The sequence below is a fragment of the Lycium ferocissimum genome, chromosome 10, assembly GCF_029784015.1.
Source record: "Lycium ferocissimum isolate CSIRO_LF1 chromosome 10, AGI_CSIRO_Lferr_CH_V1, whole genome shotgun sequence".
Taxonomy (NCBI): domain Eukaryota; kingdom Viridiplantae; phylum Streptophyta; class Magnoliopsida; order Solanales; family Solanaceae; genus Lycium; species Lycium ferocissimum.
In genome coordinates this window covers 11,199,185-11,212,623 of record NC_081351.1, presented here as the reverse complement: position 1 = coordinate 11,212,623, position 13,439 = coordinate 11,199,185, and the positions used below count along the sequence as shown (strand labels likewise).

Here is a 13,439-nt window from a genome sequence, read left to right as displayed (position 1 = left end):
GGAATATATCAGCTACATTAAATCCTTCAATTAAGACTGTCATTTTTTTAACCAGTGCTATAAGTTCATCTTGCTCCTTGAATACTTTCCCAAATGCTGATCTACAGGTCATAGAGCTTGCAAATTGAAAAATCCTTTTTGTTGTATTAACTGGCTCAGCAGAAGATGATCGAAAAAATTCAATCATACGAAGAACTTCATCTTGTCTAATAGAGCTGAATGACTTGACATTTTTGGCGCTAAGCAATTCCAAAAGACAAATTTTACGCATTTGTCTCCAGTAATCACCATAGGGGGAAAAGACAATGTCGGTCCCGTTATAACAAACAATCTTGGCAGCCTCAAGTATGGGCCTAGATGCAAAAGCAAGGTCATGAGTTTTTAGTACTTCTTTTGCCATCTCAGGAGAAGTAACTACAACTGCAGAAACTTCACCTAGTTGAAGAAGCATAATTGGTCCATATTTTTTGGCTAAATCTCTAAGGACACGGTGTGGAGGTCCACCTAGCAAATGAAACATGCTTCCAAGTAGAGGTAATTTCCATGGACCTGGAGGCAAACTTTTGGTTTGGTTATTGGAATTCTTCCATTTCCTTAACAAAAAGAGGAAAGACACAAAAAGGAAAATGGAAAAGAAATTGAAGAACTCCATATTTTGGGAAGGTTATTTGGCTTGATAGGTTCTGCAAAGTATTGTTGCATATGGCTTGGCTTTTATAGGCTTTTTGATTTGGCAAGAAAATGACATTTAATATGACAGATGAATTTTTCGGCAACTTTTGTCCATCAACATCTGGTCTGAAAGTCGTTCACTTGACTTAAAGAACAATAATGAGGTAAGAAATGTTATTTTAACCGACTAATTACTGTGGAGCAAGATATGCTAAAACATCCGTCAACTGTGGCTGCTGGAGTTTTGATTTTAATAAAGAAGACAAACGTAGAAGTAATACTCCCTCCGGTCCAAAATAATTGAGTTTTTAGTCAATCAAGGAGGTTTCAAAGCTTCTCTTAATTAAAAGTACATTAGTCAATACACCTATTAATTTTTAGGAGTAAGTGAATTTCTTAATCCATGTGCCCAAGTCTGAAACCTCAACTATTTTGGACCGGAGGGAGTAACAAATATGTCGCTGCCCTCGCAGTAGGAATCTTCACTTTTATAAAGCACCTCACATTCTTAAATAACTCAAAATTGGTTTATTCCCTTTCCATAATTCATATGGAGTTTTCTCTAATTCTTATGGGGAACTCTATTAAAAATATGACATGTTGTCACTTAATGCTTCCTTCCAAAAATTATTAGGGAATCCCGAACATGACAACATACAATTTAGCATATCTAATAAAGTTCTATTTTTTCTCTCTGCAGCACCATTTGATTCAAGTGTGTAAGGAGGAGACACTTGATGGATGGTTTCATTCTCACTACAGAAGTTAGAGAATTCTGCTGAAATCTACTTTCCGCCTCTATCTTTCTTACTAACAAAAGACTAATTTCTACTAAGTACAACTTTATTAGACTCGAATAGTAACTTATAACCAGCCTTAGTAAGAAGAAAACTATTAATAAGATTTTTCCTTACATCTGACACAACTTTATTGTCACGTCCCAAATTGGGGAACGTGCGGGCACCTACCCTTTTCCCACCTGGTAGGCGAACCCGTCCCTTAATCAACATTCAACAACAATAAAATAACCCAACCAACATAAATATCTAACAAGTCTGAAATAGATAAGTAAATAAGTGCGGAAATATTACATTAATCCCAAAATCTGGTCTAGGCTGTACAAGAGCCACTACATAAATACAAGTCTAAATACATAGTCTCAAAATGAAATACTGTCTCAGAAGTAGCGAATAAGACAAGTAAAATAGGAGGAGTCATCCGGGCTGCGGATCTGGCCATGTGCTCACTCTAGATGCTCGTCAGCAATTCCTTGGAAGTCAGTCTCGAGGGGAAGAAGTCGATCCAGCCACGTACTCTGCACTCATAAAAGAATACAGCAAGATAGAATCAGTACAACGACACATACTAAGTAGGCATTATAGGCCGACAACAGTTAGCTAACACATATATAAGTAAGAGACTGAAAGATAGACATGCTCACACCAAGTACAATCAACAATGTCAAAGAACGGAATCACAATCGCTAAATATCACGTCCAAATGTCTCCACAAGTATAGATCATCAAGTCTGAATATCACCACAAATACAAGTGCCAAGTACAAAATCAAACAGTACGAATCTGTACGTAAGAATGCAATGCAATGTAATGATACATACACGCTCCAGGCGGAACACCTCAATGCCTGCCAGTCATGACCCATAGCCGACCCGCGAAGTCCATGTACCTATTGTGGCGCACAACCCGATCCCATATCTGTTGCAGAACGTGCAACCCGATCCAATATATGTTGCGGAACGTGCAACCCGGTCCATCTATGTGTTGCGGCGTGCAGCCCGATCCCAATGTACAAGTATGAATGCATGCATGATATCAATGACGACAAGAGTATATCATGCCAAATCGTGCCACACATGGACACCTATCACAAGAATCTACCAATATCAACGGGGCCGCACATGGACACATATCACAAGAAACTATCAATATCAAGTCTAGTATCACAAACGGGGCAACAAGCCAATAGATCACAACAAGGCAACCAGCCACAATCAAACATCAGTATCAACCTAAGTAATCCATCCTAACTTCATACCCGAAGGCTTAACATGCTTTCTCCAACAATCACTAACTCTACATATGCCTAGCTAACCGAAGTCTAACCATAAGTTAAGCCGTAACCTACCTGGTAGTGTAGCAGGAGCCACGAACAATCAAACTTTTGCCTTGCCCTTTCGTTGCGCCTCCAAATACTCAAAGTCTAATCATATTTGAATTCTATATTAGAAATCATGAAGAACATGAAGAACAACACCCATATTGCTATACTTATCATTTGGGTCAATTTCAACTATGGAGAAAGGGGAAAACAGGCCTACAAAGGTAAAATGGTCATTTCAAAAGTAAAGCATACAATTCCATGCTCTAGTAGCTCAATCCTACTAAACAATTGCTAAAATAACTCAAGAATAGGCTAATTTCGAGATTCAAGTGAAAACTCCCAATTTGGGTATGAACCCTAGTTTTTCAACCTTCAAATTAATCAACACAAATGGAAGATTCAAGCCTATTAGCTATGAAATCATCAAATTCTATGAATAGATTAGTCAAACCCATCAACAAACTCCATTTAGAAAGATTAGAACTCATTTCAAGAAGTTATCATCAAAACCCATTTTCTCTCTTTGATTCTAATGGATTTCTAGCATGGATCCAATCTTAGAAAGATTAATCAATGGATACTAGGTTAGGAGACTTACCACAAAGAAGATTCAGCCAAGAGCTCCTTAATTTGCCCCAAATATACTTAGAAAGTGATGATAGAAATGATAGGGTTTTAAGGGTTTTATCCTAACCTTTAATGATTCTGAAATCCCGTAATCCCGCTGCAGTAGTCACGAGTCCGCTACAGCGGGCTCACGCGCTAGCGAGACCACACTCGCTGCAGTGCATCCGCTACAGCGGATATCCGTCCGTTGTAGCGCCCAATCCCAAACATCGATCACTCGCTATAGCGGCTAAGACCCCGCTATAGCGATCCTGCTATGGTGGGCCTGGTGTCGCTACAGCGGACACCAAACATTAGAAAAATATGGTTTTTCACATGACCAACCCTAAAATTCGACAATCACTTGAGACCTCACAGATACACACCAAACATCCTTACACACATAAAAACACGCTATGGACTCACTCGTGGTCTCGACATTCCCAACGGAGGTCTATTTTATCGGGTTAACACCGAATGACCAAAGACCAACTTTCCAACCAATAACCCAAAACTCTCCCAAGTGCCTTGGGAATTGAATAGAACATCCTACCAAGTCAAATTAACCATCTGTACCTCTCGGAATCGACGGATTCCCGAAAAAGGTCTGTTTACCCAAAAGTCAACATTTGGTCAAACGCATTTCACTTTCAAACTCGATATCACACAAGTCATCATAAATCTCGGCCGATCATCTTGGGAACCATACCAGCCATCCTTGCGAGTCCAAATCGTACTCATAGGGGTCGAGGAAGGAACAACAAGGGTAAAAGGGTCCAAAAAGCTATAACAACCAAACGGGTCGTTACATTTAGGAAGCGTCAAAGTCTTTCACGAAGTCAGGAGCAAATTTATCCTTCCTTCTCCTTTGACTTGTCCAATTGCAGCATTACCTATGTTTGCAATTTTTCTATCAATGATTTGATATTTTGCAAAGATAGATCAGTTAGCACATACATGAATATTTGCACCGGTATCAATCCATAAATCTTTAGATGTTCACACTAAATTAACATAGGATTGGTTGAAACATACCTTTCATCAATTTGACTAGTCACAACATTCACTTGTGATGTTGGTACCTATTGGCATAGCTCATGTGAGTGTTGATGATTGACAAAGCAAATGAACAAAAGCAAGTAAACCAGAATGTGCAAAAGTAAGCAAGTACAACAGACTGGGGGAAGAAGTTTGTCAGAGTAGAAAGATCCAGCTGCTGCAAAAAGATTGTGAAGATTTGATGAAGATGGAGCTGATTAAATTAAAACCTGGGAACATGTGGCCAGCTAAGAGAAAAAGAGAAGATGAGCCACAGATAGTTGTAGAACAATGGGAAGTGAAACAGGTTTATGGACATATTCCACCTCAGACAAGTGGGAAGATTTAGAGAAGAAAGAATCAGGTATGTGGACTAGGTTCAAGAACATGTTCCAGATCACAGTCCTACTCAAAGTGGATTTGTGTTTTATGGTGAAGACTTGACGGTCAAGATTTACCGGATTCCTTCCCATAGTTATCAAGATACTTCATACTTCTACAAGGACAATGAAGCCCCATGAAACGACGAGAATACTAAGTCAACTAAAATCCTATCACAACTAATAGGCCGATTCATGAAGGGTTTAGGTTTTGACGACAGCTGCGCACTCAATGCTATAAATATCCAAATCTTACCAAGAAGAAAGTTTGCACATTCACAAAGAAAGAAAATCAAAATATTGAGCAACACTGTCTATGCAATAGTAGAGAGTTCTGATTACTAAGGTGCCACCTGATACTATGAAGAAGATTGAAAAATTTGTTTCATATAGTTTATGTATTACAGTTCTTAACTCTAGATTTGTGTATTAGGTTTGTTTATCGAGTTATACCTTTATCCGCTTTCATAGAAGCATAAATTATAGGTATAAACAGTTAGTCAAATTCAACTTTAAGTTGGGATAACTTGAAGGTTGCTTACTAGTCTAGGGAGATCAGTGAGCTAGGAATTAGAGGTTAGTTCCTAGGTTACAGAGTTTGTAACTTGAATTTGCGTAGGCTCACAGTTGTAGTGGAGGTTTAGGAAAAATCCTACAGAGGTATAGGTCTTTTCACCCTTGTGAGCTGGGTGGTTTCCACGTAAAATTGTTGTGTCGCTTTAGTTTACTGCTCTTTACTATTTTGCTAACGCTAGCGTGGAATAGGTAGAATAACATGTTCTATCCCATAGGCAAAAATTTGGTATTGATTAGGACAGAAAGTAGGTCGTGCAAGCCAACAAATGATATTAGAGCAGGTTTTCTTTAAGAGTCTAGCACCTTAAGAGAAGATCATTACAAATAGGCTACCAGAAATCGAACTAAGCGAAGGTGAATCAATCTACAGACCACTTGCATTCAACAGTGAGCACTACTAGTAATCTATGGAAGAATCGAATGTAGACCTACCTAATGGTGTGGACTATAACCTATGGATGATCATATCAAGAGGATCACTAGTTCCCATAAAGACCATACATGATGGATCAAGAGGACTCAAGACTGACAAAGAATTTGTAGGTGAGGACTTCAAGATGATGGAATTAAATGCCAAGGCAGTTAGCATCCTTCATTGCAGTTTCGGAAAAGACGATTACAACAGAGTCTCAGGTTGCTCCAGTGCCAAGGAAATTTGGGACTTTTTAGCATAAAATCATGAGGGGATGTCTCAAGAAAAGTGACTCAGATTAGGTATAGTCATGAGAAGATATGAGCAGTTTGCAATGGATGCAAAAAAGTCAATCTGAGACATGTTTAGCAGATTTATCAACATCACCAGCAATTTTGTGGCACTAGGCAAGGATTTTCCCACCAAAGACTTAGTCATGAAAATTCTCAGAAGTCTTCCTCCATCGTGGAATGCGCGAGTCATAGGTATTGAAGAATTGTGTGAGATAAACTCAATGTAAATGAATGGGTTGTTCGTCAATCTGCTGACACTAGAAACTAAGAAAGAATCTTTAAATTCAAAAGTTGTTAACTCAACTTGGAAACAAAGAAAGAGGAATTAGGGGTGTGTGCTTTCACAAGGGACAAGAACTACAAGATGGATAATATTGAGATAGAAAATCTAGCACATCATGATTAGCAAGAAGACCGCCACATCTGTGGTAAATCAAATTCCATGGTTAAGAATCGCCCCCCATGGGGACCTGGATGGAAAAAGGATATGATAGTTGCATGGAATTCAAGATCCAAGAATGATTCTTTGAATCAAGCTGACCACTATGCTCTCATGACTATCGAAGACTCAGATCCTAACTTCAAGGGAGACAGCTGGGAAGGTATCCTTGATCATAAAAAGCTTGAAGCCATTCCTAATAGAAGTCTCAAGACTATGATAGTAAATTTGAGCAATGAATGTCGGAACATGAGTAACGAAAGAGTTGAGTTGCGTAGCAACATTGCCAGCTTAAAGAATGAACCAGTGAATATCGAGATCAACAAAAACAACATTGAAAAGGCATACTCTATCCTGAAGGAACAAGTATCTCAACTTGGTTCACTCATCTTGGACTTTCAGGCTGAAGCTATAAAGCTGACTAAAAATATCGAAGTCATCCTAAAAAGAACAAAGCAAGAACCCACAGAAGAAGATTTGAGGAGCACATATGGAGAATCCGATCATGGTAAGATCAAGCACCTAGAAAACATTAGCTACAAGGTAAAGAGACTAAAACTTATAGACCAAAAGAAGGATGGAATAGGTAAAGAAAAGGGACCCAAGTCGGTTGGGCTTCAAACACAAAGCTTTGATTGTCTTGCAGGGATGAGTGACAGAAAGCAAGCAAATATAAAATATGAACATACTTGCTCTAGAGGACATAACAGGAATGAATCACTAATTTTGTTCACTAAATGTTAGAAAGGGAGAATGATTGCATATCGATAGGGGGAAAAACATGTTGAAAAATTAAAAGGAGCTTAAAAAGGATTCTCCAAAAAAAAGGTCAACCTGGGAATGTCTAAGAAGTGCACATGTACCTTAAATGTCTAGAATGGTTGTTTCAAATTGAGTTATTTCATTAATTAAATAATATTTTGCTCAGTCTTGTACTAATGGTTCTATGTCCTACACCATGATTGATCATTATCTCATAACTTCAGATACATATTTGATGGCACAAAACTAGCTTGATCATGAGTTTGTGAATGGTTCATCAGGTGACAAGTATGTAAATCTATCCATATGTTTAAAATGCACATTTAGTCAATAAGATGCCCTTAAATACTTGCTGCTCATTCAGTTCAATCACTAAATCTCTATTTTAAGGGCCGTTTTAATAGAAAAAAAAGTTTGGGCGTGTAACTGTTATTAAATATTAAAAGACCTCTTTGTAATGATGACTCAGTTTTGAAACCATACACCCATCATGTCAAACTCTTTCCACGATTTTACATGGACTAAAACCCCTTGAAACAAGCAATTCAACCATATCCACTCATCTGATTCTCTCTCTCCCTCCTCTCTTCATCTTCTCTTAGTTATCTAAAATTGCTTAAGATCTCTCTAAAATTCGCAAAATCATATCTCCAGACTCAAAATGGATCAATATAAATGTTTTACTCGAACGAGGGTCTATTGGAAACAACTTCTCTATCTTTACAAAGTAGGGGTAAATCTATGTACACTCTACTCTCCCCACACCCCCACCCGTAAAATTACAGTAAATATGTTGTTATTATTTTTGGTGGCTATAATTCAAGGTAATAGGGAGATTGATGAGGATATCACACATCGTATTGCAGCATGGCGGTTGAGATCGAGGCTCGCATCTGGTGTCTTGTGTGATAAGAAGGTGTCACCAAGACTTAAAGGTAAGTTCTACAGAGTAGTGGTTAGACCGACGATGTTGTATGAGGCGAAGTGTTGGCCAGTCAAGAACTCTCATGTTCAGAAGATGAAAGTTGCAGAAATGAGGATGTTGAGATGGATGTGTGGGCTTATACTAGGAGAGATATGGTCAGAAGTGAAGAGATCCGGGACAAGGTAGGGGAGGCCTCCGTGGCGGACAAGATGCGGGAGGCGAGACTGAGATGGTTCGGACATGTCCAGAGCAGAGGCACAGATGCGCCGGTGAGGAGGTGTGAGAGAATGGTGATGGAGGGCGGGAAGAGAGGTAGAGGCAGGCCGAAGAAGTATTGGGGAGAGGTGATCACATAGGATATAACTAGTCTTCAGCTTACTGAGGACATGACCCTAGATAGGAAGGTGTGGAGGAAGAGGATTAGAGTAGAAAGCTAGTAGTAGGATTAGTAGTACTTTCATTTCTTGTTGGACCAGTATTATTTTATTTTAGTATTCGCATATCTCTTATTCTTAGTTTTCTATTGCTACTTGTTGTCCTTTCTGCTTTAGTTTTCTTGCTATTTTGATGTTGCTTCTGTGTTACTTGAGTCTAGGATTATCGGAAACAGATAGAGGTAAGGTCTGCGAACACTATACTCTCATCAGACCCCACTTGTGGGATTACACTAGGTATGTTGTTGTTGTTGTTGTTGTTTATTTCTTTACTAACCATATACCAAGAATGAGATATGTTATATATAAATATAAATATATATTAAAAAAATTTAGTTTTTTCCGATTTTTCAATTTTTCGATTTTTGCTTTTAAAATTCAAATTCCAACTCAAGAAACTAAAGTTTCTAAATCTTAAATTGGAAACAAAAATCAAACCAAATAACAAAAAAAATTGGATTTTTGATTTGATTTTTCGATTATTAATGGGCATAATATACACATCTAGATTTTGTAACAAGGCTAAACCCATCGACAGACACCTGTGGTCGTCTACTTCTTTCACTTGAGCATCTAAAGTGACCCTTCCATTTAAACACTTCAAATTCCTATTCCACTTAGACACTTTTTACGCACCGTTATCGGAGCAAAACCAACACCAACGGGGGCGCCACCTCATTGCACATCCAAAACAATTAAAATGAGTTGGCACAATTTAATTGAGTTGGCACAATTTAAATGATTTTTAATTGGCCACTTAATCCACGTAGAGACGGCGGGTATTAAAAGTGTCTAAGGAATAGGGCATAATACACACATCTAGATTTTGTAACAATAATTGACTTTTGTCCATATACGAAGATATAGTGAGAATTTTAAAAAAAAAAGAAGAAGTAGAACTGTAGAAGGAGGAGGGTTTAAGAAGTAAGCAAACTAAAGTAAATATAAACATATATAATTCAAAGAGTGAAGTGGTCCACAGGCATTTATTCAACGTTCAAGCTCCATTGTGTGTACTCTCTTTCTTTGGAAAAATGCTACGACGGCTGTCAGAATAAGGCAACTGATTTGAAACTAATACACCATAAAGTAGCCAAAAATCAAAATTGACAGGCTGAGAATATAAAGACAACGGAGGAATTTAAAAGGTACAGTAAAAAATAATTGGGCACGTACATGACTTTAAAGCCATTGTATTTTTGCTTTTCGATCGGGCATTTTATTCTCTGTACTTATGTAGTAGGAGCAACCGGAGAGTCAAATTTTTTTAAGGGGGTCAAAATATAAAAAATTAAACACGCGAAGAATCTAAGAGACTTCAACGTATAGTATATATACGTAAAATAAAATTTACCTAATTACATAGTATAATTTTCTACTTAAGACAAAGGGGGCTCCGCCGCTAACGTAGGAGCAAATGGTTGTAACAACACAACTCCTCATTTTGAGATTTAGCATCCCACTTCTTGTTTTGAGGTCTTGGATAGGTTGTTTTTATGTTTTAGGAACAGATGACATGGTTAGCGTTGGGACCTAGGGGCTCGGGAATATTTCTGTACAATTTTGGACTCAAAACTGTGTTGGTATAGACCCGGTACTAGTGTACTTCATTGCAGTCACCAGGTCACAATTGCGGACTTGAGGGGGCTGGTGGAGGTTCAATATTGAGAGGTGCTAATCGCATTTGTCATCCATGGATAAAATTTTGACCTCCGCATTGGGTCGCTTTGCGATAATGGAATGGCAGCCTTCCTTTTGCGAAGCACTTGGTCGCGTCTGCATTGGCGCATTTGTGAGCTAGGTATAACATTTGCGAGGGACACCTGAGTTATAAAAGATTGATTTTTGACATTCTATCTCCATTTTATACGAACTAGAAACGGGATCGAGGATATTTTGATTTGAATTCATCACATAGCTTCAAGGTAGTAATTCTACACTTACCCGTGATCATAATACATGTTTTTATTCAAGATTTGGTCATTAAAACATGAATTTGAATGTAGAAATTGGCGATTTCTTAATTAAGTTTTTAATTTGAGCTAGCAAATGAACTCAAAAAGGTAATTTAATTAGAAAATACATAATTACCTCCCTGAACAATTTCAAAGTGGTATTAATATGCCCTTTCTTAACCACCTGGAATAGTGAGTGTAGCTCACTCTCCTTAAGAGAGTGAGAGAGAAATGAAAATAAAAAGATCAACATTTTATTATTTATTAAAAGTATTTTTCTACTTTTTATTTTCTATTTATTTCTTTTGTTTCTCCCTTCTTTACTGGGCTGGTGGTGGATTTTAACGTTGCCGGCGTTTATTTTCCGCAAGTCATTGAGAGATACATTCACAAGAAAATAGACAATCATGGTATAAAGTTAGCACAGAGCCTTCCTCATCAGTCTATTAGTGGAGAATCTCTTCTTCGTTCTTGGTAGATTTTTTTTTTTTATCATAGATGTATTTTTATAATATCAAGGAAAGAAATTGAATAAAATGGTGACCATTTTCCAAAATTTACAAGGATAATAGAACAAAATAGTGGAGTGATTTCTCGTTTTCATTTCTGAAGGTTGAATTTATGTGCAACCATCTTTGGTTTAGTGAAGAAGTTTAGGGGCTTGGAAAGTCTTTTTTTTATTTATTTATAAAAGATAAGCCTTTTTTTCGTAGTTTGTGGCATTTGACACGTGGCTATTGGTGCGTGAAAATCACCTTTTTCTTTGAAATTGGGATTGAACTAAAAAGGAGGCAATAATATTGGTTTAAAATTGTTCAAATAAGACCCCCGCAAAGTTAGAATGTCTTCTTGAAAAATAAGGTACAAGTTAAGGGGGTAATTATGTATTTTCTCTAATTTAATAATATATTTGGACTCACGGAATTATGGGTATCCCAGAAATATATTTTATTTTGAGGTTAGACCTTGTGGGCTCGGGATTGACTTTTGGTTGATTTTATCTTAAACCGCATGTTCAATTATGAAATCAAGTTCAATGTCATTATTTAATCTTCTTAAGTATTCTTTTGGCTAGAGTTGTACTGCTTGTACGCATCAGGTGCGGAAAAACAGTCTTGAAAGGTTAAAAGCTCACCTTTTTTTTTTTTTTTTTTTTTTTTTTTTGATCATTGATGTGCAAAAAGTTACAATTAGAGTTTGACATCCCAAACTTTGTACATGGTCATTGAGAAGAGACTATTAAGGTTAGTCCTAACCAAAAAGAAAACTAAATGTACAAAACTTAAGGAGAATCATATATGATGTGGGCTGGTTTGACTCTTTTGATCCTAAATGAAGGTAAATTCCATTTGTCCATGTTAACAAGACCCTTGGCTTGATTAGGTAATCCTACAAAGGAGTTGAAGACATGGAGTGAATCTTAGTTGTGGCTCAAACTTGCTAGTTTATCAGCAGGTCTGTTGGCCTCTCTGACGCAGATTAGTATTTCAAATCCATGCTTTTCAATTAGTTCATGGATTTCTTCTATAATGTTGAGGATCTTCCAGCGTACTTTCCACTCCCTTTTGATGCATTTGGTGATGAGGAGAGAATTTGTTTCTCCAACAGCTAGCTTCTATATATAAAAGCTTACTTTTTTTAATGAGAAAATGGCTAAGTGACGCCGAAACTATGGACGGATTTGTTGTAACACATCTAAATTTTGTGGGGGGCCTATTACTCCTTGGACTATTTTACACTGAAATATATACCTCCCTAAATGGTGAGGCGGCACAAAGAGTGTAATTCACTCCCTATGAGAGAGTGAGAAGCAAATAAAAATATGTTTTCAACAAATTTATCATTAAATTTATCTTTTGTTAATTCTTTTTCTTTTCTTATTCTTTCCTTCTTTTTCTTAATTTCTTGGGTTAAAGGTGTGGCTCAATCCCAACCCTTGATTTCACAATATAATACGATTCAAATTTCTTGCTTGACATGGTTTCATGATGGACCTTCGGTTATCTCTTAATCAACGAACAAGATTACCCCACGTCATCCCCAAAGACTCCAATATCTCTTTGTTTCTTCCTTTTTTTTTAGGAAAAGGACACGCGTCATTTGCACGATTGCCCTTCAAGGGCACTAGTCTTTAATTTTTGTCCCTCAAATTGTTGGTCTTTAATTTTTACCCTTCCCCTAATACTCGAGGCTCTGGGTTCGAACCCTGGTTCAATTTAAAAAAAAAAAAAAATCGCAAGACAGAGATTTGTAGCAAAATTATGCCTATTCGGGCAAAAGTTAGGCCTTAAGGCAAACTTTTACCCAAAATTAGGCCTTAAGACAAACTTTTGCCTTAAGGCCTAACTTTTGCCCAAAATTAGGCCTATTCCTAAGAAAAGTTAGGCCTTAATGCAGAGGTTCAAACTCTGCCTTATAAGGTGCAAACTCTAACTTAAAATCCAAAACTCTGCCTTGCGAATTTTTTTAAAATTTTTGACTGAGCGGGGGTTCGAACCCGGAACCCATGAGTTTTTAGGCGAAGGTCAAAAATTAAAGACCAACAATTTGAGGAGCAAAAATTAAAGACCAACAATTGAGGAGCAAAAATTAAAGACCAATGCCTTTGAAGGGCATTCCGCGCAAAAAAAATGAAAGGACACTAGTAGACATCCGGCTCAAACTGTTGACAACCGGATGACCCAAGCAGCTTAAAAGACATTTTTTAGCCTTTTCAGAATAATTTCATTTCTTAGCCTTTTTTCAGCTAATTCCAGAATATATAGAGAAATGTCTCACTGTTGTATATGCATAAAAAATGTATCATAAGTATAAAAATTGTATCAT

The 13,439-nt window shown here is 37.3% G+C and overlaps 1 protein-coding gene across 1 annotated transcript; it reads right to left on the bottom strand.

Annotated features, from left to right (window-relative positions):
* Positions 1–4: 4 nt before the first annotated feature.
* LOC132034605 (premnaspirodiene oxygenase-like) lies at positions 5–689 on the bottom strand (the record flags this gene model as incomplete). The annotated part of the gene is made up of 1 exon (XM_059424996.1): positions 5–689. A coding segment is annotated over exon 1 (648 nt), but the record flags the coding sequence as incomplete, so codon positions are not given.
* Between the last annotated feature and the right edge of the window lie 12,750 nt (positions 690–13,439).